The sequence below is a fragment of the Eleginops maclovinus genome, chromosome 1 (assembly GCF_036324505.1).
Source record: "Eleginops maclovinus isolate JMC-PN-2008 ecotype Puerto Natales chromosome 1, JC_Emac_rtc_rv5, whole genome shotgun sequence".
Classification (NCBI taxonomy): Eukaryota; Metazoa; Chordata; class Actinopteri; order Perciformes; family Eleginopidae; genus Eleginops; species Eleginops maclovinus.
Genome location: NC_086349.1, coordinates 344,468 through 372,463, shown reverse-complemented (window position 1 = coordinate 372,463; position 27,996 = coordinate 344,468). Strand labels below are relative to the sequence as shown.

At 43.1% G+C, this 27,996-nt stretch overlaps 1 protein-coding gene across 3 annotated transcripts; it reads left to right on the top strand.

The window, feature by feature from the left end:
* Positions 1–40: 40 nt before the first annotated feature.
* Positions 41–23,057, top strand: mthfr (methylenetetrahydrofolate reductase (NAD(P)H)). Of its 3 annotated transcripts, none has more exons than XM_063878797.1 (12): positions 41–222; positions 1,264–1,522; positions 1,743–1,981; positions 3,816–3,926; positions 4,005–4,198; positions 4,924–5,174; positions 6,313–6,447; positions 6,543–6,723; positions 21,076–21,258; positions 21,376–21,477; positions 21,563–21,682; positions 22,313–23,057. In XM_063878797.1, the coding sequence occupies exons 2-12, from the start codon at positions 1,278–1,280 to the stop codon at positions 22,532–22,534; spliced, it is 1,983 nt and encodes a 660-aa protein (XP_063734867.1). In that variant the 5' UTR covers positions 41–222; positions 1,264–1,277; the 3' UTR covers positions 22,535–23,057. The 3 variants fall into 3 exon arrangements, with proteins under 3 accessions (XP_063734867.1, XP_063734851.1, XP_063734858.1); XM_063878781.1 differs by lacking the exon at positions 41–222 and adding an exon at positions 260–510; XM_063878788.1 differs by lacking the exon at positions 41–222 and adding an exon at positions 534–789.
* Positions 23,058–27,996: the final 4,939 nt, after the last annotated feature.

The following is a 27,996-nucleotide window of genomic DNA, read 5'->3' as shown; positions in this document are numbered from 1 at the left end:
AAATACCTTTCCCCATTGACTTACATTGGGAAAGAGACGTGTGTAAATCAGTGTATACTGTTTTGACCCAAATAAACTACTCAGCACGAACAGTTCTATAGCCCTTATTTATAAAAGATAAAGATCATTAGGGTCTTAAAGTTGTAACATACGCTGAAAGATGAATCCACAGTTATTTTCTCTCTCCATTCATCTGACTGAGCCAAGAGTGGGAGATCGGAGGTGGGTCTTAAGGAAAACTGAAGTGCGCACGCTCTCTAGGCAAAAGACCCCGGACGATCCGGGTAATTTCTGAACTACATTTGCTCCGTTTCGCTTCATGCGCCACTGAGCAACTCTCATAGCAACTAACGATGCCCTGCCTACGACGCTGGATCAAGTTCTCTTTATACATACATGGTTGACCCCTGCCACATGGGCTCTCTATATTTTGGTCCCATGCTGCCACAGCTAGCGTTCCGCCCCTGATTGAAGACAGTACCACAACACAAAGACGACCGTCTTTGGGAGGTGGGAGAAGCACTGTTTTGTTTTTACCACCCGCGCAAATAGAGCATACTGGGTTAAGCTACATGCTTGGTGTGGTGTAGGCAGAATGTAGCCTGGGTCACCTCTATCTGTCTGTTTGAATACAATTACTAAACGGCTTGCATCGTGAAGCACGCAGCTAACATTAGCTGTTCACAGAGAGCTAGCAGTTTGCTACTACACTACTTTACCTCCACGCGCATGAGGGAGAGACCAGGGTATAAAGCGAGCGGCTCGTGCTACTCCGTGTTTGGGATAATCGTGAGTCTTCACTAAAATGTTTTACTTTTCTACAGTTAATTGGTAATGCCGAGTGAGAAAGGAACCATGGTATGTACTAGAAGCATGTTTTGGGGTTATTGTGGTAACTCAGGGTTAACGCTGGGTCTTCAGACCTACGACGCTGGTTCACTTACCCGGGCAGATCTCCATGGTAACTTATGCTGAACGCCCAGTGGTGGAATGTAACTAAATACATTTACTCACATACTGTACAACAATACAATTGTAAGGTTCTTGTACTTCACTTGAGTATTTTCGCGTTATATACTTTTACTTTTGTACATTTTGGAGACATTGTTTTACTTTTTACTCCCAAGTTTCCTCCTATTCTGTATTGATAATTGTATAACTTTGTATTATTGCTGTTAGTTATGAGGTTGTGGATACTAGTGTTAATTTGTTTCTGTACTGTTCAGCTAGGTATACCTTTCTTTTACTTTCTTTTTTTCTCAGAGTAAGTTACCATCATGGTAAACCAGGTTCAGGGAGGGGACGTCAGTTGGCAGTCATGCAAGAGTGACTCCAGTGCGAGCAACAGTGGGGGGGAGAGCTCCAAGGAGAGCTCCCGTAGTTCCACGCCGGTGCTGGATGCAGACCGCTCGGACAGGCTGCGGGACAAGATGCGCAAGAGGATGGAGTCTGGAGACTGCTGGTTCTCGCTGGAGTTCTTTCCTCCCCGCACAGCCAGCGGAGCTGTCAACCTTATCTCAAGGCATGTGAAAACTGAAATATTTTATTCAGGATTCATTATGTTCTTTAAAACATGTGCACACACGGGGTAAAACAAATTATTTTAGTGTTAAAAAGTTTAAATTTAAAAAAAAAATCTTTCTATTGATAGCATAGTTCAACAATCTTAGACCAGTAACTAAAGGGCTCTTTGTAAATCTGCAGCAACAATTTGGAGAGCTGAGTTTGCCTTTTTTCCTCAGATTTGACCGTATGGGCACCGGAGGGCCCCTGTTCATCGACATAACCTGGCACCCAGCAGGGGACCCAGGCTCCGACAAGGAAACCTCATCTATGATGATTGCTAGCACAGCAGTTAATTATTGTGGCCTGGAGAGCATCCTTCATCTGACCTGCTGCAACCAGACCAAAGAGAAGATTACTGGCTATCTCGCCAAGGCCAAGCACCTGGGCCTCAAAAACATCATGGCCCTAAGGGGAGGTAGGAGAGATCACATGCGTTGACATTTTTACATTACATGTCACTTGTTAGATGCTTTTATTCAAAGCGACTAACAAAAACTCAATACTGTGGACAAACACCACAGGAGCGATTTGGGTCAAAGTGTCTTGCCCAGGGTCACAACGACATGCAGTGGGACTCTGCTCTCCCCATTCCGCATTCTGGTCAATTTACACAGTAAGCAGCACACAGTTAAATATGAACAGCCTGATTTAAAACGTGTGTCTGTGTGTGTGTTTTGCCTCGGAAAGGTGTGTTACTGTTGTTCTGACGACACAGAGACTGAATCAGCAGAAACACTTCAGACTAAGTTTACAAGTTTTGAAACATTTCTCCCAGCAAAGTGTTCAGAAGTCGAAAATGTTGGTCAAGGAGCAAGTATTCCCACTGCCGCGGGCCCTGAATTTGTCGGGAATTTATATGTTTTATATATTAAACAGTATTGTACTTTAAACACATACATTCTGATGATTATTAGTAACATTTGATTTGAAATATGAAAAAAAAGATTTTTCTTTTATTATAAAAAATTATTAATATAAATAATACATTTCCACTGGTGAGGAAGGGAGGGCAGCGCTCTAACGCCCTCTATTGACCAGCCGCCACTGGTACAAATTATTGTACACATTTGTAAATAGTATTTTCCATTTTGAGTTTCAGTTCTGAATGAATGTACATTTAAAAAAAAAAAAAGATATAAATTCATTTGCGTTTCATTGTGGGAAATAAGTGTTTGATCCCCTTGCAACCAACAAGAGTTCTGGCTCCCACGAACCGTTTAAATAACTCCTCTGGTTTTAAGAAAGTGCTCCTAATATCAAGTCTTTACCTGGATATAAGACACCTGTCACATTATGCTTTGGGGGGTGTTTCTCTGCTAAGGGGACAAGGCGATTCAGCGCATCGAGGGGAGCTTGGAGGGGGCCATGTATTGTAAAATATTGGCTGATAACCTCCTTCCCTCAGCCAGGACACTGAAAATGGGACATCGATAAAACATACTGCCAAGGCAGCTAAGGAGTGGCTACAGAAGAAGCCCATTAAGGTGATGGAGGGGCATAGCCAGTCTCCAGACCTCCATCCCATAGAAAATATGTGGAGGGAGCTGAAGCTTCCAGTTGCCAAGGATCAGCCTCCAAACCTTAAGGATTTTGAGAGAATCTGCAGAGAGGGGAGGACCAAAATTCCTTTTGAGATGTGAGCAAACCTGGTGACCAACTATGAGAAACATCTGACCTCTGTGCTGTCCAACAAGGCTTTCTCCACCAAGAACTAAGGCATGTCAAAGGGATCAAATACTTGTTTTCCCACCATTAAACGCAAATCAATGTATATCTTTTTTTTAATGTGCATTTCTGGATTTTCTTTCTGATATGTCCCTCACTGTTAAAATAAACCTATCATTAAAAGTATATTCTTTGTAAGTGGGCAAACTAACAAAATCGGCAGGGGAGCAAATACTTATTTCCTTCACTGTATATATAACAATGTAATTTACCACAGCTGTAAGCTGCTTGAAAATGCACCTTGAAAATGCTTGAATTTGACTTTGGAAAAGGTGTAAGAACCCTGTTCCTAGTAAAGAGAAGCCTAAAAGCAGCTCTTCCTGGAGTGTGTGGATTACCTCCTGATGAAAGACAGGCTGCTTTTTCCCACAATTCACTCTTCATTAAATCACCGTCCTGCTGATTGTTTTGCCAATGTTATTTAAGATATTACGATGATCTGAGTTTAATATGAATCTCTAACCTTTGAGATCTTCATAACATACAGTATGGCTGCCAGCTAAACTGATAGCGATTCTCTGTAGACCCAGTGGGAGCCGACTGGGAGGAAGAGGAGGGAGGCTTTAACTACGCCATCGATCTGGTTCAACACATCCGATCAGAGTTTGAAGACTACTTTGACATCTGTGTTGCTGGTACGTTTTCAGCCCTCAGATCAGTAGTAGGCAGTTCAAGCCGAACTCCCTTTGATTTAATATGCATGTGTTGTCCAGGCTACCCCACAGGGCACCCAGAGGCAGAGAGCTATGAGGAAGATCTGAGACGCCTAAAGGAAAAGGTAGACGCTGGAGCAGACTTTGTCATCACCCAGCTGTTCTTTAGAGCAGACACATTCCTCAAGTTCCTGGATGACTGCAGGGCAATTGGTATCACATGTCCCATCCTACCAGGAATATTCCCCATCCAGGTAACTCTCGATATAAAGCCACACTTTCCGAGTCTGTGTGCATTTCACAATACATTGAATGTTTCCATAGTTCCATTCTTACAGTATGTTATAGCACCAAGCTCGGTTTAGAATAAAAGACATGAAAAATTGGGCCACGGGGCGCTGCGCCCTTTTACTTTTGCTGTGCGCCCTCATACCAAAATGCTGATTTTCCCCGTAAAATGTTAGTGATGCCAAAAAACAATATTTCTGTTCGTCAAAAACTGTGTAATTACTCCAAAAATATGAAAATGGTTTCAAATGGACGGCATAGACGGCTTTATTTTTACGGAGCTCCGATGTTGCGTTGTTGAAAACCTCCACGGCGCCATCTTGTATACAGGCGTCATTTTCTTGTGAGAACTGCTAATCTTACATACAACTCTGGAAAAAATGAAGAGACCACTCTAAATTGTTCTTAAATCTCAATCTCTACATGAATGGCAGCCATTCCAGTGTCTGTCCAGAGAAATGTTGTTTATACAATACAATAATAGATTTTTAATTAATTAAACTTAGACATACCTTTTTTTAAATATTAAAACCAGAGAAACTGATAATGCTGCAGTGGTTTCTTGATTTTTTTTTTCAGAGCTGTACAAGATCAGTGCCACAGTATTGCCCTAATGCTTTATTTTTCGAGAAAAAACCCTGGAAAATATCACTTTTTAAAAATGTGTAAACCTTTAACCTGTTCCTCCCAGGGCTACCAGTCTCTGCGTCAGCTTGTGAAGCTGTCAAAGCTTGAAGTGCCAGAGGAAATCACAGAAGTCATCGAGCCCATCAAAGACAACGATGCTGCGATTCGTAACTACGGAATCCATCAGGCGGTTGACATGTGTCGTGTGCTGCTAGACAGTGGAAAAGTACCGGGACTCCACTTTTACACACTGAACCGAGAGGTCGCCACCATGGAGGTGCTGCGTCAGCTGGGGCTGTGGATAGAGGACCCCAGGTCAGTCATCCCTTAGCCTGCTTTAAAAATCAACAGCTGTATTTCCTAAAGAGTCCCAGTGTTGACAGAAAGGTACCAGCAGCAAAAAGCAGCATGATGTCACTACTGTCCCAAAGTAAATAATGTTGTCCCATTCTGGTTCTAAAGAAGTGACCTTTACAACAGCTGAGTAGTTGAAACACATTTTCATTATTCCCCTCTGTACAAGAAGGGCAAATATTGTTCTTGTTATTTATTTTAAGAGAACAGCACAAATCATTAAAAATCTTTTGTCATTGCTACCATACAATATTGGTTATGATATGCATCAGTTTGTATTGGGGCTGGGCGATATGGCTAAAAACTGTATCACGATATAAATCTATCGGTTGATATCGATAATTATTGATCATTTTTATGACTTATTTAAATCCCGCGTGTGTATGAGGAGGAGTGCAGCCGAGGCAAGAGTTTGGACAGGTGTGAGCAGAGGGAGGAAAGTTTAGAGGAAAGTAGAGATAGAACAGCCAGTCAGCAGACTAATAGTGTAGTTACACAGTGTCTGTATCACCGTTACTGTACTGAACAGCAATACAACGGAGGTGTTCAAACGGATACCGAACGTCCTGTTCATCTTTTTCCCGGTAACCAGCTACCGGCAACGAATAACGAGCCTAGTCATAGTCACGGTGAGCATCCCAGCTACGGAGCCTAGATACCAGTGGCAAAGAAAGGTAACACTCTGGTTCAAAGCGGAGTAGACTCTTTGCTCTGGTTTTTTCCAACGAAGAAAAAAAAAATCGAACGTTCTATTGAACACATTTTCTATTGATATTGATGACGTGTCTATGGCGATACATATAGTTATCTTTTTATCGCCCAGCCCTAGTTTGTATTGCTGTGTACTTATGTTTTAGTTATGCCTTTAGTTGACATTAACTGCTGCAGTTAACTGGAATCATATCACTTCGAACCCGCTGCTCTGGATCCTGAACGTATTTGCCAATTTTACATGCACAAACTGGTAGTTAGAAGGGTAAGTTGTCCAGGATCACTGGTGGCAGGTTTGTGAAGCCAGGTATCTTGGAGAGGCCCTGCACTGTTTCCATTGCTACCATTCAAAATGGTCCGAATTTTCATTGATTGTTTTATTTGCCAGACGTCCTCTCCCCTGGGCAGTTAGTGCCCATCCCAAGCGAAAGGTGGAAGATGTTCGACCCATTTTCTGGGCATCCCGACCAAAGAGCTACATCTACAGAACCCAGGACTGGGACGAGTTCCCCAACGGCAGATGGTACCAGTTTATAAAACTTCAATGTAAACTCCTTATTAATGCATTTTGTTTGGTGAATAAATCTTGACTAAGAAGCATCCTGTTGATGTTTTCAGGGGCAATTCCTCTTCTCCAGCTTTTGGCGAGTTAAATGACTATTACCTGTTTTACCTGAAGAGCAAGTCCTCTAAAGATGCACTGCTGCAGATGTGGGGAGACGAGCTGAACAATGAGGAGAGTGTCTACGAGGTCTTCACCTGCTACATCACAGCCCAACAGAACCAAAGTGGACACCAGGTAGACAATTTGTTTCCATGATGTGTGTATATATATGGGTTGGGTTAGGGTTATATATATATATATATATATATATATATATATATACATATATATATATGCTTTTTTACTTTGTGATGAACTTTTCTTTGGCATTTTTGTGTTTGTCCGAGTCTATGTTTTGATGAGTATAAATAATAACACTCTATAAATTCTTTATTTATTTCCAAACTGGTTCAGCATTTTCACTTGAATTTGTTCGGATCTGGTGAATTGATGACATGATGATGCCCAGTGTAATTAGTAAGAAAGCAATTGTGAGTTATGCAAGAGGAGATAATCATCCCCTTATATACAGTAGCTCTGAAATAGAAGTGTTGGATGGGGATAGGACTGTATGCATGGTTTCACTAGGAGTGACGTACTCTTTGGGGTGTCGGTAAGAACACACCGTAGGCTTTTAATGAGGTTATTCTCCTTTACTTGTTTCAAACACAACAGCACAGAATGACAGCCTTGAAGCAGGTGTATAGTATGTATGGTCTATAACAGAAAGAAATAGAGTACAGGCCTGTTATAATCAAACCATTAAAAAATCTCCGAAATATAATGCATACAGACGTGGCAAAAAAATTGTTGGTACCCGTCCGTTAAAGAAAGAAAAACATGATTTAGCTATGCTTTTCTCTGTATGTTGGCAATCTTTAATGCTTACTATCCTCAAAGGAGCTACAGTGGGGCAAAAACGTATTTAGTCAGCCACCAATTGTGCAAGTTCTCCCATTTAAAAAAATGAGAGATGCCTGTAATTTTCATCATAGGTACACTTCAACTATGAGAGACAAAATGAGAAAAATCACATTGTAGGATTTTTAATGAATTAATTGGTAAATTCCTCGGTAAAATAAGTATTTGGTCACCTACAAACAAGCAAGATTTCTGGCTCTCACAGACCTGTAACTTCTTCTTTAAGAGGCTCCTCTGTCCTCCACTCGTTACCTGTATTAATGGCACCTTTTTGAACTCGTTATCAGTATAAAAGACACCTGTCCACAACCTCAAACAGTCATACTCCAAACTCCACTATGGCCAAGACCAAAGAGCTGTCAAAGGAGACCAGAGACAAAATTGTAGACCTGCACCAGGCTGGGAAAACTGAATCTGCAATAGGTAAGCAGCTTGGTGTGAAGAAATCAACTGTGGGAGCAATTATTAGAAAATGGAAGACATACAAGACCACTGCTAATCTCCCTCGATCTGGGGCTCCACGCAAGATCTCACCCCGTGGGGTCAAAATGATCACAAGAACGGTGAGCAAAAATCCCAGAACCACACGGGGGGACCTAGTGAATGACCTGCAGAGAGCTGGGACCAAAGTAACAGAGGCTACCATCAGTAACACACTACGCCGCCAGGGACTTAAATCCTGCAGTTCCAGACGTGTCCCCCTGCTTAAGCCAGTACATGTCCAGGCCCGTCTGAAGTTTGCTAGAGGGCATTTGGATGATCCAGAAGAGGATTGGGAGAATGTCATATGGTCAGATGAAACCAAAATAGAACTTTTTGGTAAAAACTCAACTCGTCGTGTTTGGAGGAGAAAGAATGCAGAGTTGCATCCAAAGAACACCATACCTACTGTGAAGCATGGGGGTGGAAACATCATGCTTTGGGGCTGTTTTTCTGCAAAGGGACCAGGACAACTGATCCGTGTAAAGGAAAGAATGAATGGGGCCATGTATCGTGAGATTTTGAGTGAAAACCTCCTTCCATCAGCAAGGGCACTGAAGATGAAGCGTGGCTGGGTCTTTCAGCATGACCATGATCCCAAACACACCGCCAGGGCAACGAAGGAGTGGCTTCGTAAGAAGCATTTCAAGGTCCTGGAGTGGCCTAGCCAGTCTCCAGATCTCAACCCCATAGAAAATCTTTGGAGGGAGTTGAAAGTCCGTGTTGCCCAGCGACAGCCCCAAAACATCACTGCTTTAGAGGAGATCTGCATGGAGGAATGGGCCAAAATACCAGCAACAGTGTGAAAACCTTGTGAAGACTTACAGAAAACGTTTGACCTCTGTCATTGCCAACAAAGGGTATATAACAAAGTATTGAGATGAACTTTTATTATTGACCAAATATTTATTTTCCACAATCATTTGAAAATAAATTCTTTAAAAATCAGACAATGTGATTTCCTGGATTTCTTTTCCTCATTTTGTCTCTCATAGTTGAGGTATACCTATGATAACAATTACAGGCCTCTCTCATCTTTTGAAATGGGAGAACTTGCACAATTGGTGGCTGACTAAATACTTTTTTGCCCCACTGTATATACAGACGTGGACAAAATTGTTGGTACCCTTCCGTTAAAGAAAGAAAAACCCACAATGGTCACTGAAATAACTTGAAACTGACAAAAGTAATAATAAATAAAAATGGATTGAAAAATAACAAATGAAAATCTGACATTGCTTTTGAATTGTGGTTCAACAGAATCATTTAAAAAAACAAAATAATGAAACTGGCCTGGACCAAAATGATGGTACCCTTAAATTAATATTTTGTTGCACAACATTGAATGAAGTGAATTACTGTGAAAAGACTTCTGCACCTGTCGACAGGTATTTTGACCCACTCCTCGTTAACAAACTGCTCCTGCTGTCTCAGGTTTCAAGGGTGCCTTCTCCAGACTAAATGTTTCAGCTCCTTCCACAGATGTTCAATAGTGTTTAGATCAGGGCTCATAGAAAGCCACTTCAGAATAGTCCAACGTTTTGTTCTGAGCCATTCTTGGGTGTTTTTAGCTGTGTGTTTTGGGTCATTATTCTGTTGGAGGACCCATGACCTGCGACTAAGACCAAGCTTTCTGACACTGGGCAGCACATTTCGCTCCAGAATGCCTTGATAGTCTTGAGATTTCATGATACCCTGCACAGATTCAACACACCCTGTGCCAGATGCAGCAAAGCAGCCCCAGAACATAACCGAGCCTCCTCCATGTTTCACAGTAGGTATAGTTTTCTTTTCTCTGTATGCTTGATTTTTGCGTCAGCAAACATAGAGCTAATGTGAATTGCCAAAAAGTTCCAGTTTTGTCTCATCTGCCCAAAGGACATTCTCCCAGAAGCTTTGTCAACATGCATTGTGGCAACTTCCAGTCACACCTTTTCGGTTGTCTTCCGTTAAGTCCACTTTGGCTCAAACAGTGGCGGATGGTGCGATATGACACTGACATCGACTCTAATCTCTTTGGAAGTTGTTTTGGGTTCTTTGGTTACCATTTGTATTATCCGTCTCTTCAATTGTTATCCATTTTCCTCTTGCGGCCACGTCCAGGGAGGTTGGCTACAGTCCCATGGACCTTAAACTTCTGAATAATATGTGCAACTGTAGTCACAGGAGCATCAAGCTGCTTGGAAATGGACTTATAGCCTTTATTTTTAACATGCTTGTCTATAATTGTCTTTCTAATATCCTGAGACAACTCTCTCCTTAGCTTTCTGTGCTCCATGTTCAGTGTGTTACACACCATGATACTAAACAGCACAGTGACTACTTTTCACCCTTTAAATAAGCAGACTGACTGATTACAAGGCTGAAGACACCTGTGATGCTAATTACAGGACACACCTTAGTTTAACATTACCCTGTGGTCAAATTATTTTCAGTCTTTTCTAGGGGTACCATCATTTTTGTCCAGGGCCAGTTTCAGAGAGTGGAGAGGAGAGGAGACCCCCACTCCAAATGACTTTAAAGTTACGGCAGACCCACAGTCACTGATCTAATCCTTCAAAATGATGCCCTGACTTCAGATTTGGTCCGTCAGATTTAAAAACAACAACGTGCTGCTCTCCCATGGTGTACATCTCTGCTGGAGGAGAGTCAGTTGATGACACTAAGCCTGCCCGCCCCGTGAAGTAGCTTGGCTTTGGCCTCCACCAACTCACTCCAAGTACAGAACGGTGTGACATCTGGGGTCGATTCACTTGAGTTGGAGATTGCCATATCACATATGGCAGACCGCTTTAATTCTGTAACCACCTGCAGTTCACCTGTGGTGTTTGATGACGGGTAGGAAGGCCACTCGTCTGGAGGCCGAAGTAGAAACTCTGACTTCACCTGTTTGGGTTTGCTAGCTCTGTTAGTGTCTTGCCTCTGGTAATGTCGTCAGCTGGATTACTGGCTGAGCCAATGTATCGCCAAGTGTTACTGTCTGTGAGGTCTTGGCTCTCCGAGATCCTGGTGCCGACGAACACTTTGAAGTGGCAGGATATGGACTGAAGCCAGTTGAGGACTGTAGTTGAATCAGGCCAAAGGGGTGACTTTCTCCACCTTGAGTGTCAATTCAGCCTGAAGTAGCCTCATCAGCTGGGCTCCAGTGAGGGCTGCGCACAGTTCTAGACGGGGAATAGAGAGCTGCTTTGTTGGTGCCACACGTGACCTGGCCATGATGAAAGATACGTGTACCTCCCCATGGGGATCCATTGATCGTAGGTAAGCCACGGAGCATCACGAGATGTGCAATTCTCTCGGCACCTCTTGTCTGTCCATGTTCTCTGGTGTATAGCCTCTGGGTAATGTTATCTCTGGCAGGCGCTCCAACTCCTTCTCCCATGTGTTCCACTGCAGCAGCAGATCTTCAGGTAACTGGTGATCATCCCAATCTCTGGGCTTGTCCCAGAGCCGCTGTACTATGACTTTGGCCCTGGTAGTGAAGGGAATTATGAAGCCGAGTGGGTCGTACTGACTTGCCACAGTTCGGTAGATGTTGCTCATAGTAGGTTGTCCATGATTAAGGACTCTGTTCTTAAAGCCGAGGGTGTCCGTGTCGCAGTGCCAGCTCAGTCAGAGCGTTGACTCCTGTGCACCAACCTTGTCATGTGAAAGCCAAAGCTCCAGCTTTTCCGAGCAAGCCTCTGGTGGGAGATGGCTGATGACCTCTGGCCTGTTGGAAGCCCATTGACGGAGGTCAAATCCTCCTGATGCAAGAAACTGACGTAGTTTGTCAACCAACTGCTGTGCCTCAACGGCTGATGGAACAATTTGCAGGCAGTTATCCACGTAAAAGCAACGTTCGATTGAAAATCTTACGTCTTCTCCAGGTTCACTCTTCAGGGTGACATGTTGGGTAAGGGCAAATAAAGCACAACATGGGCTACATGTGGTCCCAAAGAGAAGTACTTGCCACTTGTAGATGCTAGGGGGTTCTTCTCTCTTCATGTCCCGCCACAGGAACCTCAGGAGGGGTTTGACTTCAGGCAGTAGACACACCGGATGAAACATTCCCTTGATGTGTCCACTGATAGCGACGCTGTGTTTCCGAAAGCGCAACAGCACACCAACAATGGAGTTACTCAAGGCAGGACCAGGCAACAGAAACTCGTTGAGGTTAAGTCCCTGGTAGCAGAAGGAGCAGTTGAACACTATTTTGTTCTTCCCATTGTGATGGACCATGTGATGTGGTATGAACCAACTTTCCTTACTCTGAGAGACAGCGTTGTCTGGTAGTTTCATCACAACACCGGAGGTTTCCATTTTCTTGATTTCTGCGTTGTAAGCAGCTGCCTTATCTGGGTCTTTAGCCAGGCGTTTCTCTGTACTCCTAAGGCTTGGCATTACTGCTTCCTTAGATGCCTGGAGTAGTGGTGCATCCTTTCTCCTTAGCATAGGTGTGGCATACCTAAACTCTTCATTCACGTTCATTTGCTTTGTCTTAGCCTCCAGTAAGTTAAGGGCTTCCTGGTCTTTCTTAGACCTGGTCACTTCCTTCTCAGACTTGTAAGGCAGGATGTCAACCTGCCACAGCTTGTCCACGTTTCTCTGTAACTCAACTGCAAGGGGGCTGAGGGACGTAAAAAGGCATTGATGAGGCTGTAAATGGGACTGAAGAGTCTGTGCCGGCCCTTGAAGTGTCCACCCAAGCCGTGTAAGGATTGCTGCTGGACCTCCATTTGATCCGAAGCGTACAGGTTTCACTGGGCTTATGAGGCGAGGCTGGTCAGCTCCAATCAGCAGCAAGAGAGAGAGACTCGACTGATGCCGTGTAGAGGCAAGTCTTGGAGGTGCTTGTACCTTTTCTGAAGGGTAGCCACTGGATATGTATGTTCAGCTAGCCCAAGGCGCTGAGCTGTAAAGGCGTTGTCTATCTGGAAAGACTTCTTTGGTTGCTTTATTGGGGAGACTTGGAAAGAAACTGAGGCACCGTGCAGAGTCTGAATATCCTGACGGATGGTTCTGAGGGCAAGGTCTTCTGGAGTGCCTGTTAGTCCAAGTTGTTGAGCTGCTGCTGAGAACAGCATAGTGCGATCAGAGCCATCATGTAGGACCGCGTAGGTGTCCAACCTCTTGTCACCATATCGGAGTATAACTCTGACAACTTTCAGGAGAACTACAGTAGAGTCCGATGGTGTCTCCAGATAAAGGGTCTTGGTTGCTGAGCTAACCAGATAGGTTCCTTCCTTAATATTCCTGTTAGTGACCGCTTGCAGTATCTGAAGTTTTTCACCATGACATGCTGCAAGGTTTCTTCAGGGTGCATTGTGCCGCTTGATGTGATCCCCACATCGCCAATAACGTTTGTTGGTCTTAATCCAGTCTATGATTCAAGCTTTATCAAAGCACTTAAAGGTGGCACATTGGCTTAGGTAATGATCATCTGCTTCACAGTAAGGACAGTAGGCTTTAGGTGGGCCTGTCTTCTTGATCTGTAAAGGGACTTTACCGGTAGATGACTCCGTTGACTGTGGTGAAACATCCTGTGCCATGGAGTATGGTAGCTGCACGAGGGACAAACTTTGACTGTGGCCGTGGTCTTGCTTCTGGAGGGGTTTCTCTTTGTGGCCTTGGTTACCACTACAGCTGTCACTATCTTGGCAGGTTTCCAGCTGCAGCCAGCTAGAGAACTCTATTAGGTTGTAAACCGTACCTGGGTGGCGACACGTATATCTCCGAAACTCAGACCTCATCTCAGCAGGTAACTTACTGAGGAGACTTGACACATGAGAACCACATCGCAGCACCACTTCTCCATCCTGGCCGAGGGTCTTCAGCATACCGGCTAGAGCACAAATCTGCAATGCAAATCTCTCAAAGGCCTCTGTCTCCACGTTTGATGTCAGGTGCATCCATGACACCAGCGATCTTCTTGATTGCTAACTGATGGGGCTGACCGAATTTCTCTGACAGGGCTGCCATTGTGTCAGAGTAGGGGGTAGGAGAATTAAGATATGCATCAGCTATGAGGCGGGTCAAAATCTCCGTGTGATTGGCATTCCAGAAGGAATTGAGGGGGATGATGCGCGTCTCTTCATGACTACACTGTTCAACGAGGTGGTCGGAGACCCTCAGCTGGATACCTTGGAGCTAGACCGTGCGCATCGCAGTCTGGCTCCGAAACCACCGCAAGGATCCCGGACCTTCATTGTCCGCTTCCATAATTATGTCCAGAAGGAACGTGTGCTGCTGTGTGCTAGAAAATCCCGGGATGTTTCAGCGCCACACTCGCCAAGAAGTCATACTAAGGTATGTGACAGATGTGATTCATGAGCGACTGGTTGCTGTGGTGGATTGTGAGAAGTCCACAGGTCAGCATTTCACTGACCTGTTGAAACAGACTTTGGATGATCTCAGCATTGATATTGGCACATGTGTGGGCAACTCCACTGATGGTGCTGCCAATATGCAGGGCCAATATCAGGGGTTCTCAGCATTGCTCTCTGAACTGGCTCCTACACAGATTCACATGTGGTGTTATGCCCATGTGTTAAATCTTGTTCTGACAGACACAACAGGCAGTGTGGTTGAAAGCACATCACTTTTTTCCATTCTGAATGATGTGGCAGTGTTTCTGAAGGAGTCGTGGAAACGCATGCAAAAGTGGGAGGAGATGAGTGAGGACAGACGTCACCGGAAATTGGCTCCAATAGGAGCTACAAGGTGGTGGGCTAAGGATCAGGCCCTTACAAAGGTGTTTGGGAGCTTTGGCGATCCAAGGGATGCTCTCTATGTTGACCTCTTGTTGACCCTGGTGGCAATTGAAGCGGATGACACTATGAAGTCAGTGGTCAGGGCCAAAGCAAAGGGGCATGTGGAAACCCTTTTGAGATATGAGGTTATACTCACAGCCCAGATTTTCCTCCGCATCTTCAGGCACACCTCCCCTCTATCCAAGTATTTACAGACACATGGGATGAATATTTTGTCAGCTCAGCGTTTGGTTGAGGGGACAGAGGAAAGCCTCAAAACATTTGCCAGGGACTTTGAGGGAGTTAAAGGAGCAGCTGATGTGTTTGTGAGTTGGGCCAACAAGAAACTGGAAGAGGCAGACAGTGAACTTGTTGTGGAGAGTTCTCTCCCAGAAAAACGACTCAGAAAAAAGAAAAGAATGCCAGGAGAGCTCCAGGAAGATGACCCACCAGTCTCACCTTATACTGCATTTGAGGTCAAGGTCCATAATGTTATTCTGGACACAGTTGCTGGCAGTATCAACAGGAGGTTTGCAGCCAATGCAACACTTGCCTCAGATTTTGCTTGCCTTGACCCAAACAACTTTGCTGAGTTGAGGGAAAACGGAATCCCCAGTACAGCACTGCAAGAGTTAAGCAAGTGTGTATTGAGGTTTGATGACAGAGCGACTGTCAGCAGGTTGCATGACGAGCTGTATAGCCTGGCATCCCAGTGGGAGAGACTGAAAAAGTCTCCTCTGGAGGATTATGTGGTCAGGACAGGAAGAGAGGTCACACAGACTGATGAGGAGGGTAGTGGAACTTCATACATGGAGCCAGAATTTGAGCTGGAGAGCAGGACATGCTCTTCTTGCAAAAACTGTGCTATCTGCGTTTACTTGATCCTCACACAATATAACCTCCTCACAGATGCTTACCATGTAATCGGGTTGGCTTATAAGTTTCTCTTGACTCTTTCAACCACCCAGGTTGCATGCGAGCGGAGCTTCTCTGCCTTAAAATGTGTGAAAACCAGGCTACGAAGCTCAATGTCGCAGGAACTCCTTGATGCATTTATGCTCATGTGTGTTGAAAAGGACATTTTGATGTCCATTGACAATGACACTGTCATTAACGAATTCACTTTGCTGAGGAAACTTTTGCTGTTTTAATCTTAAATACAGTATGTGCAGTTTGATTTTTGAAATAACTTTGATTTGTGAAATAACTTTTCTTCTTTATCATTATCTTTATTTTATTTGAATTTGAATTATATATTGTTAAAGTGGCGCAAAGTATTATATACCTTTGTTTAAAACAAATAAAAAGCATTGAGAGAGAATTGTTTTTTGTTTGTTTTATCTTTTCATGGACTCAAATTCCTCCTCCATATCCCACCCCGGCCCTGCACACAACTGACCCAACATGCTGCAACAACCTCGTCCAGGCTAAGCTCCGTTTTCTGCCGTGCCTCTTTTCTCTTCCGTCTGGCTGCGCAGCTTTATTTACTTAATTATTGTCATTACGTTGGCCGCCAACAGAGGATGCTGTACTAGCAGTCAACAGCCTTTCCAACAAGAAGGGTTAAAAGTCTTCATCCTAAACTGGGTTTATCATGTCCTGACTCCTCCTCTGTACTTAATGCACTGACATGGGGCTGATATCTGTCTGTTTCACAGATATCAGCCCCTGAAAATAATATAATCCTAATCTGTTGAACTGTCCCAACAGTTATCCCAAAGCTTTGTAGCTTTAACTGTCACTAAATACCAGAGTTGTGGACTCGAGTCACATGACTTGGACTCGAGTCATGAATTTGATGACTTTAGACTTGACTTGACAAAATCTAAAAAGACTTGCACTTTGACTTGGACTTTAACATCAGTGACTCGCATTTGGACTTGGACTTGCCCCTTTTGACTCGAAAAGACTTGCTACTTTCCCCAAACCCAAAGATTAAAAATTATGTTGACATGTACAACGCAGTCTGTAAAATATGCGGGACGAAGATAACAGACGGAGACGCGACAACTTCTAACTTCGTTGGACATTTGAAGTTGCACAAAGAACGGTAAGTTTTGAATGAAAGCCAACACTAGCTTATTGGCTAATTGCTAGCTAGCTACATATCAATGAGACTGTAAACGTCACCTTGGCTTACGAACACGCTAAACGGCATCTCAATCCGTGTATCATTCGTTCATTTGTTTTTCCGATTTAGTTGAGGATTGAAAAAATGAAAATAGCATTTGATTTCTCGTTTTTCCCATTTCAAAACCAAAACCAGAAATCGGATTACGGTTCGTTTTCTCGTTTTTTCGATTATGCACCCCCAAACGGAAAATGGAAAATGAAACAATCGGATAACAAATCCTGGCCGCTTGCGCAGGGCTGGCAGGGCTCGTTTGGTTGTCAGGGAAACCAAACAATCGCGAGCCACAGGGTAAAAGATCATCGGTGCCTACTGTATGAAGCAGCTTGTAACATGGGGGTTTTGAGCATTTGATCTAAATAAATACGTCATATGTTTAATCCTTACCTTAGCAATCTCCATCGTAGCCTATTCGCGTAGGTCTGTCATTGTTATGTGCATTGTTGTTGTTGGCTGATATCAGGCTAGCTTACTATGAAAAACCCATGAAAGTCCATAGGCATACAAGAGTAGACCCTTAATTCCCATACTCTTCAATGTCTCAGACATTTCGGCGTGAGTTTTCCCCGACAGAAAGAGTTGATTTATCATCTCGTAGTGAGACTCCAAATAAGCCTTGTTTCCTTACAGATCAGTTGTGGCATGAGTCAGTTGTTGGCTCGCGATCGGTTTCCCTGACAACTAACACTCCCAGGATTTGTTATCCGAATGTTTCATTTTCCATTTTCCGTTTGGGGGTGCATAATCGAAAAAACGAGAAAACGAACCGTAATCCGATTTCTGGTTTTGGTTTTGAAATGGGAAAAACGAGAAATCAAATGCTATTTTCATTTTTTCAATCCTCAACTAAATCGGAAAAACAAATGAACGAATGATACACGGATTCATCTCCTGTGGGTTCATTAATGGATAAGTTCACTATGTTGCACTTTGAGCCCCCTTTCTGGGTCGTCTTGGATGAAATAGAAATGTTGACGATTGGTCCAGTCTCCAGCTTTTGGCTAATTTGGAATCACCCCCTGCTTCAGAATGGTTGGCTACAGGCATTCATAACATTGTCCTTAAAACAACCCTAAACATTTGTTTTCAAGGATGAGCAACTCACCGAGTGGTAAGTGGTGTTCGTAGTTGTTTTTAAATAATATTTGGCGAAATATTTGGTTTCCATCCGTGTTATTTGCTATTGTGGAACTAGCTATGTTTTCAGATACCTCATTGAGTAGGCTATTAACTTCCGCTTGATGTTTGGAATACAAAATGGCAAATTAAACACGACAGAACCTGTATTTCGCTAAGACACTCGTTTTGGAGCATCACTAACCAGTGACCACTCGGTGAGTTGCACATCTTTGAAAATGAACATTTAAGGTTGATTTAAGGACCGCTTTATGAATGCCCGTACATGAAGCATGGGGGACCAATCGTTAAAATGTCGGTGTCAAACACACTATTTCATCCTAGACAAACCAGAAATAGGGCTCAAAGTGCAAAATAGTGAACTTATCCATACTCGTATTGTAAAAGGATAGTTTAGGATGTTTTGAAGCGAGATTGTATGTACTTAGCAGCTAGTCAGTGGATCATACACAGTAGACTGCTGCCAGCAGCAAAACTAAAGGAGCCTAATCAAATCAAGATCAGTTTAATGTACTTTATATTATTAATATGTGTACCATTTGAGCTTGCTGCCAGACGATTTTTTCCGATAGGAAAACTAAGTATCTCACTCTCTCCAGCAAACCAGATTCCATTGACAAAAATAGCTATTTTGCTTTGCAGCACAAAGGAGTTGCTAGTCTACTGCTGCCTCATTGAGGTCGTTTATGTAATTTAGGTAAATCACAACAAAGCTGAACTATCAAAGAAGACATAGAATAGCACAATTAAACTTATTAATTGAGCCAGCAGTAGACCAGCAATTTCTGTGTGATGCAGGTAAAACTGCTGTTTTTGCCAATGGAATCAGGTGTGCTGGAGAGAGTGAATTAACAAGCATACTTCAGTTTCCTGTCGGAAAGGGCTGCTTGATGGCAAGGTAAAGCAGGAAAAATATAACTTAATATAGTAAGTGTACACTGAAAATGGAAATGTATTTTATCAATGTTAAGACAAACACAATCTTACAGTATACTATACAATTCATAATAATACAAAAATAAAATTAACACAATGTTAGCATTGATATATGAGGAGATGGTTTCAAATGCAATTCATGTGTGGCTATAAGGGACTTTCTGACATCTGTTTTATATGCTTACCTGTTACAGATTTGAAGAATACCAGATGAGTAGAAGCATCATAGATGAACCACAACAGCCTTCAATCTCACAATTCTTGGACAGTAGTGAAGCGCATTACAGCATGAGTCATCCACAGCAGAAGGCTATCAGTAACGCAATACTGTCCGACTTGATTATTGATTGCAACCTTCCCCTGTCTATTGTGGAACACGAGAGTTTTCGGCACTTTCTGAAAGGAATTGACAGTAAGTACAGCCCAGTGTGTCACAGAACGTTGACATCAAAAACAGAGAGCCTCAATGGGGAGAGACGTTCAAGATTAAAAACTCAATTGAGCAACACCGAGCAAGTTTCAGTCACTGGACATTTGGTCTGACCGAAAGATGAGGGGATTCCTTGGTGTTATTGTCCACTGGATATAGAAAGAGACAGCTAAAGAGAGGATACAGCTAAATACAAATCTCTTGGCCTGCAATCGCTTCAAAGGCTCACACACAGCTGAACAAATCTGTGACCAATTTGAGTCAATATGCGATAAATACAACATCAAAGATAAATTGGACTACATTATTAGTGACAATGCTGCTAACATGTGAAAGGCATTCACTGTGTGTCACAGTGAACAAGAGGATGATGACCCTGATCTCTGGTGTGACTTAACCCTGGAAGAATCTAAAGCTCTGTGCCATTCTAGAAAAGGCTGGGCATAAGGAGTTGTCCTTCACACCACGAGAGTGGAATCTGTTGAAGGAGTTGGTGGACATCTTGAAGCCGTTTGGAGAAGCAACTGATTTGACACAGGGAGAGAAGGTCGTCACAATTAGTGCAGTTGTTCCATCCGTCTTGTCCCTCAATGAGAAGCTGAAGCCTCAAGTTCGTTTCCTGAGCAGCCTGGTCGGAAGTCTCCAGGCATCCCTGAACAAAAGATTCCTTGGGATCTTCATTAACGTGAAAATGGCCGGGACTCAAGATGGGATCACTGCCTCCTTTTCAGACCCAGTCTACCTCAAAGCAGCCGCCTTGGATCCAGCCTTTTCTCTGCTGTGGGTGGAGCACCATGTACTGGTCAATCGTGACATCAAGGCAGAGGTGGCACAACAAGTTAAAGGTAAATATTCTTTACTTCAATGCAACTTTTTTTTTCTCGTCGTCTGATCTTATTGACAGCAATAATTGCATTGTTCAGTCTAACACTGTATCACCAACACCAATGGTAATAAGGGCTCTTTTGTTTCTGCTGTTGTTAAATGTTTTTCCAGAATTGATCCTGCAAGATGCTGCAGAGACTGAGCAACCTTTGCCTCTGGTTGATGAAGAAGAGCAAGCAGACCTTGGACAAGGAGAAGGGCTGTTTGCTGCATACCATAAGAGGCAGAAGAAGAATGTTGGGACCACTCCAGCACACAGACACACACACACACACACACACACACACACACACACACACACACACACACACACACACACACACACACACACACACACACACACACACACACAAACTTTTTTGTGTTACCACTTTATAAAGTGGTAATACATTTGGAAAAGTTACATTCAACTGTTTCTGTGATCCTCCAAATACCTGTTTGAGGGTGAAGACATGTTTTTTAGTTCAAGGCTAGATTTAAGTTTTAAGGTGAAGAGTGTTTTGCAAAAATGAGGATCTTTTGAGACAGTTATAGTGCAATAAGCAATGGAAATACAATGTCAGCACTTTCTGTGGAAATTACATTTGCCTTTGTTTATTCCAAATGTGTTTGAACAATGTTCTTGGTTTGATAAATATCAGATCTTAAAAGCAAACATGATTTGTGTAAATATTATTTCTACGTTGTTAAAAGGACTCGAAAGGACTTGAAACTCAAATGGTAGGACTTGGGACTTGACTTGAGACTTGTCGGTCTTGACTTGGGACTTGACTCGGGACTTGCTTGTCTTGACTCGGGACTTGAAAGCAAAGACTTGAGACTAACTTGTGACTTGCAAAACAACGACTTGGTCCTACCTCTGCTAAATACACCATGCTTGTGTCCTCTTATGCTAGGTGAAGTGTTTGCCCTGGAATGATGAGCCTCTGGCCCCAGAGACTAACCTGCTAAAGGATGAGCTGGAGAAAGTGAACAGACGAGGAGTCCTCACCATCAACTCCCAGCCCAACATAAACGGCAAACCCTCCACAGACCCTGTAGCAGGCTGGGGACCTGCAGGAGGCTACGTCTTTCAGAAGGTAGGACCTTTTCTTTCTTCGTGATTGTGCCTTCTGAATGGAGAGGTTGGTGAATGGGCTGTTTTGGTCCGACAAGTTGATATGCTGCCTTTAGTCCTTTTGTTTTACTTCCAACAGGCCTATCTGGAATTTTTCACTTCTAGTGAAAATGTGACCGCTCTACTCAAAGTACTGAAGAAGTACGAGCCCCGTGTCAACTACCACATTGTTAATGTGAACGTACGTTTCTACAGAGCACCTTTTAATTCCATGTGTTGTCTGAATATGCATTATTAATATTTCCCAATGAATATGTTGTGTGAAGGGCCGGAACCTGACCAACGCCCCGGACATGCAGCCTAACGCCGTGACATGGGGCATTTTTCCTGGAAGGGAGATTGTCCAGCCCACTGTAGTGGACCCAGTCAGCTTTATGTTTTGGAAGGTAAGAGAGGGATTGTTCCTGTATTGTGCAGGGACTCAGGAATGATTAGCGTTCTGATAGTTGCTTTTTTTTTTTCAATGAAAAATAGTAGCACCAACAACCCAATGGTGCAATACTCGTTATATAACATTAACCATGTATACTTGTGACTTTGTAATACCAGCTACCAGGTGTAATCAATATCACAAGTTTAATCATAGATGGATCGTAGTACGCTGCTTAAATTTGCCAATAAAAATCAAGTGCCTACTCCTTCAAATTCAAATTCATTGGCACTATGATGCCAAACAATATCTGTAAACACTGGAAAAATTTGCATTAGGGAGTATTACTATTGTTACAGTCAGAAGGTGGATTACTACTGTCCAGCGGCCACTGACGGAAGGAGACGGTAGGATAAAGGCCAGTAGAGCACCATCATCGACGTACCTCTCCAGCAGTCGGCTACTGCCGCTGAATTATAGTGGCAAAGAATTAACCAGCTCACTATGGAGAAGAAGTTGTTATACAATTCAATCTTGCTTCGTAAAAATAAAAGCAACATGAGCCTAGCTCTGACGCTGGTTGTTGTTGTGAGGGATATACATGTTCAGGACACTCAACGACAAACATGTCCCTGTGTTTCCATAGGACGAGGCCTTTGCTTTGTGGATCGAGCAGTGGGCCAACCTCTACGAGGAAGAGTCTCCCTCACGAATGATCATCAAGTATATCCACGACAACTACTTCCTGGTAAATCTGGTGGACAATGACTTTCCTCTGGAGAGTTGCCTGTGGCAGGTCATTGATGACATGTTTGAGCTGCTCGATGCTCCTCCAGAAACGCACCACGATGGAGAAGTCTCTGAATGAAGCTGCTTCTTTAGGGACAGAAAACACGCTGATCCTTGCAATAAAAAGCATAGCATCCAGTACGATTTGCACTTGACAGTGTTTAAAGAGTTTTAAAAAATGTGTTGGGGAAAATTGAAGCTAAAGGTCTCGCCTGAACAGAATAGTATTTTTTTAGCTCCATGATGAGAAGTTTTGTAGCACTCCCTGCTCATAAACTGCAGTCATGTTTTACAAAGTGTCATTTTTAGACAACAAAGAGGAAAGAAACTCATGCATTATTTGAACATGCAATATTTTTTAAAGTTGATAAATTATCATGGAAGACTGTAATTCAAATGATTATGCACACTGTTACAGTTGAAAGCTAGTGTAGAGATGCTAGGTGTGTGAGTGGATCTTATGTGATGCTATGCCGGTAAGCACGAATTACTATCGTACCACAGACAACAGGACTTTAACCTGGTGCCTTAACATGTTTTAAATGTGTTTCATATGTATCTGTTGTGCCTGCTTTCTGAAGTATTAAAGAGCTCCAATATTGCACAGACTCTGTACTATGCTGTCCTCAAACACTTACCACTATGTTAAGTCCCCTTATCAGGGAGTGGATGCAAGAACCTCACCAGCCACCCCTTTGGCAAGTCAGTCCACATCTCACCCACAGGCAGAAATTGAAACAGACAGGCTGGAGATGAGGACTCTACAGCGCTGGAGTAGTCTCTGCCCTCTTGTTTTAAAAAGGGCAGATGTGTGCAGATCCTCAGGGTTCCTCTCCACAGCTCCAACACCATCATCAAGTCTGCTGACCACACCACTGTCATTGCCCTGATCACCGGTCCAATCCCGCCCTGACCGCCACTGCAGTCAGCATGCTGCTGTGTCCTTGGGCAGGACAATTCACCCTAAATGGCTCCTTTTGGTATTGTCCGCAGTATTGATGTATTAAATGTCTCTTGCTTCCGGCGCCGCACGGAGTGGCAGCCTGTTTCAGCAGCTCCTACTCATCACAAAGTAGTTTCCTTATATTTAATTTATTTATGTAGTTTTGCAATTCTTTTTTTAAATTTATTGTATATAGTGCTTTCTTTTTAACATTATGTATCTGAAGCACATCATTTTTGTACTCACTACGGTGTCCGGGGTTTCCTCGTTCAGTGAATTTCATTGTTTACACTCGTGATCAGCTGTTAGCATGGCGATGCTAACCGGTGATAGACCCGTTGTTCCCCGCGAGCTGAGGAGAAAGAGACGGGGACGCCGTGCAGGGGCAAGGCTGCAAACAAGGAGACACTACACACCTGTCCTTCCTTCCGTCATCATGGGAAACGAGCTAGCGGTGTTGACCCGGCATCAGAGAGAGTATCGGGAGAGCAGCATCATGTTTACAGAGACGTGGCTAACGTTCAAACAATGTCACCTGCAGCACCAAAGACAATAAAACACTGGACTTACTGTATGCCAACACCAAAGAGGCCTACAGCTCATCCCCCCTTTCTCCCCTGGGCAGATCTGACCAAAACCTGGTCCACCGTTGACGGCACCTTGTTCCTCACAACCAACCAGGTGAGGAGGGACCTGCAGAGGTGTAAGGCTCCGAACGCAGCGGGTCCAGATGGCATCAGCTCGAGGCTCCTGAAATCCAGCGCAGACCAGCTGTGTGGGATTGTGGAGTTTCTGTTCAACCTGAGCCTGAAGCAAGGGAGGGTACCGCTACTGTGGCAGACGTCCTGTGTGGTACCCGTGCCAAAGACCCCTCACCCCAAGGCAATGCCGGGGTGGCAATGGTATTATCCGGGACCTTTCCCGGCCCAAACCATCGACCTGGCCTGATTGGCCCATGGGGAAAATAGTTGTAACTAATTTTTGTCACTTATCTTATTCTTGCATTAATATCAATTCAACTGTAGTCTGCATAAATTCACCATTGCAGCGCAGCCGCCTGCTGCATCACAGCAGATTAAATAGGTTCTACCATGTAAGGGAATTCTCTCCTCCCAAATGTTTCAGATGGTTTGGCCCACGGCTCGTCTTTTAAATAACAACGGCGCGAAACAGAGCGCGTCAGTGATGGAGGGTAGAAAGAGGCCAGGTGCAACGGAGAGGGCTAAGCTTAAAAAAAGACAGGAGGTGGCAGCCAAATGTGCCAAATTGACAGATATGTTCTCAAGACAAGCTGGTAGGTTACTGAGAGATATGGATAATAGGCCTGGTTGTGAATTTGATCAAATAGGCTATAACGTGGCGAACGTTTGCAATGTCAACTCAACTGTCATCTGACTGCTTTTGTTGTTAAATATGTAAAATCTCACAATTTATATGATTTAGAAGTGTATTCCTATATTCAAAGAAGAACCGAACACTTTCTTTACATTCCAGTTCTGATGAACAATTGCTTAACGCTTTATCACACTGTATCTCCTCAACCATCAACTGTAGCCTGCATTCCCACAGGCGCGCACATGTGGTTACTAACGCAATATTAAATAGGGACGATCACATTTGTTGTTTGATATTTGTTATTAAATGCATCTCAAACATGCAATTAAAATAAATATAATTATTTAGAAGTGCTGTATGCAAATATTGTACATGGTTCGCGTGTGCAGGAACAGGGGCAGCGCGAGCACGTTGGGGTGTTTAGTTGCCTTTTTTAATTACTGGAGAGTCTGCACGCGCGTTCTATCCGCGGGAATCAGCATCATGTTTCATGTTCAAGCCTTCCCCTCCCATTTATTATAATGTGAGCTGAGCCCGCTCAGACCCGTGCAGGGAATAGACTGTTCTATTTTCAAGTTGCACAAAAAACATTTGCCAGGGACTTTGAGGGAGTTAAAGGAGCAGCTGATGTGTTTGTGAGTTGGGCCAACAAGAAACTGGAAGAGGCAGACAGTGAACTTGTTGTGGAGAGTTCTCTCCCAGAAAAACGACTCAGAAAAAAGAAAAGAATGCCAGGAGAGCTCCAGGAAGATGACCCACCAGTCTCACCTTATGCTGCATTTGAGGTCAAGGTCCATAATGTTATTCTGGACACAGTTGCTGGCAGTATCAACAGGAGGTTTGCAGCCAATGCAACACTTGCCTCAGATTTTGCTTGCCTTGACCCAAACAACTTTGCTGAGTTGAGGGAAAACGGAATCCCCAGTACAGCACTGCAAGAGTTAAGCAAGTGTGTATTGAGGTTTGATGACAGAGCGACTGTCAGCAGGTTGCATGACGAGCTGTATAGCCTGGCATCCCAGTGGGAGAGACTGAAAAAGTCTCCTCTGGAGGATTATGTGGTCAGGACAGGAAGAGAGGTCACACAGACTGATGAGGAGGGTAGTGGAATTTCATACATGGAGCCAGAATTTGAGCTGGAGAGCAGGACATGCTCTTCTTGCAAAAACTGTGCTATCTGCGTTTACTTGATCCTCACACAATATAACCTCCTCACAGATGCTTACCATGTAATCGGGTTGGCTTATAAGTTTCTCTTGACTCTTTCAACCACCCAGGTTGCATGCGAGCGGAGCTTCTCTGCCTTAAAATGTGTGAAAACCAGGCTACGAAGCTCAATGTCGCAGGAACTCCTTGATGCATTTATGCTCATGTGTGTTGAAAAGGACATTTTGATGTCCATTGACAATGACACTGTCATTAACGAATTCGCAAAGACAAGCACTTTGCTGAGGAAACTTTTGCTGTTTTAATCTTAAATACAGTATGTGCAGTTTGATTTTTGAAATAACTTTGATTTGTGAAATAACTTTTCTTCTTTATCATTATCTTTATTTTATTTGAATTTGAATTATATATTGTTAAAGTGACGCAAAGTATTATATACCTTTGTTTAAAACAAATAAAAAGCATTGAGAGAGAATTGTTTTTTGTTTGTTTTATCTTTTCATGGACTCAAATTCCTCCTCCATATCAGAGTGGCCTGAATTTGAATTAAATTCCCGGACTGAAAAAATGGCCCACCCCGGCCCTGGCTTCTCCTGATATGTTCTCCTCTCAAAAGGTGTTCTCTGAAGTGACTTCACTGAATTATTTAATATATCTTTCTCCATTTTGCATCTCTGTCCGATCGTCTCCAACGTCGCGGGAGTTGGAGACGATCGGCTGTGACGTCAGCCCCGCCGCCGTCCCAATGGCGGGACGGTGGTATGTAAATCCAGCTCGGGGCGCAGGAGAGGTGCGCCCCAACATCGTCCTATCTCTTGTATTGAAGAGGAGCTACTGCGCATGTACAACTTTTAACGACAACTTTACTCATCATTAACTATGAAATATTTATCTTGCACATCTAAAAAAATATAAACATATATTTCGAAATATTTTTATTTTATTATTTTATTTTTTTTTTAAAAATTTTTACGTCTTATTCAAGGAAATGTGGTGAGAGGTGAGTGGTGGGGCGGCGCCCTAGCGCCCTCTATTGGCCAGCCGCCACTACTTTCATTAAATACTCCTTTTAAAACTTATAAGAGGAGCTTCACTTCGTTTTCTTTTAAATCGACTCCTGGGCTTCGAATAAAAGAACATTTCTTACAAAAGTAAAAACAATAATTGTGGCTTAATATTTAATAGGAAAAAGTTGATAAACGCTGTGCGACCAACGTCACATTCTCACGTCTTTCCGTGATACTGGGTTGAACTGAATACACTTCGCTGCGTTTGTGAATGCCATGCTAAAGTCAGTAAAGTAGAGGGTGGTGCAGACTTTGAGTTGCCAGACAGGCTTTGTTAGTCCGTCGGTTTGTATCTACACATATTGCATATTATGTTTGCGTGTGCGTTGCTCAGTATATCCAAATGAAATGCAAGATCCGCTCTCTCTCACTACTAAGTTATACATAGAGGCGATTTTGCCAAAAGAGTCTATCCCTACAAGAACCACATCTAAAAATGAGGAGTAATACTTTCTCTTGACAGATTATTTGACTGATAATGTTGCATCCACTAATGGTATTGCTTAGGTTAAAGTAAGGACTTTAAGGACAACATATGATGAAACGATGCATCATTTCAATTACCTTGTGAGGTTTAACAAGATTTAATTATTATTGTTGCATTCAACAGTTTTTACAAATAAGTAAATCTACTGTAAGTGTCTAAGTAGTTTTAACTTGTGTTTATGAGGCTACTTAGTAATTAAAATGCAGATATGTACTTGTAGCAAGATCATCACCTCTTCTGCCCCCATACCTCTGTACCTATAAATGGATGTTCTCTGATTGTTCTCTTGTGGTTAAACACCAAGAGATATGTGTGGCCTTACATATGCTACATGGATGTCTCCATGTAGTTGTACTGCAGTTAGCTGTGTTTAGTGTCCCTTACACATAAATTCATAATGTATAATGTTTGATTAAGTGTTATAAACAGTTTTTAAAATTTGAGCTTAAGAAGACTCTAAGCAATTAATGTTGAATTTTGCAAACATTTTTGGGTAATTTTTGAAGTATGGAAATGTATTGGTATTAAAAAGATAATTTTTA

What these genes read in the sequence shown, in the direction of transcription:
- mthfr (XM_063878797.1), top strand. Translation starts at nt 1,278, where the DNA reads ATGGTAAACCAGGTTCAGGGAGGGGACGTCAGTTGGCAGTCATGCAAG. An exon ending in CATCATGGCCCTAAGGGGAG is followed by an intron (nt 1,982 to 3,815) that starts GTAGGAGAGATC and finishes GATTCTCTGTAG; the next exon opens with ACCCAGTGGGAGCCGACTGG. An exon ending in CTTTGACATCTGTGTTGCTG is followed by an intron (nt 3,927 to 4,004) that starts GTACGTTTTCAG and finishes TGTGTTGTCCAG; the next exon opens with GCTACCCCACAGGGCACCCA.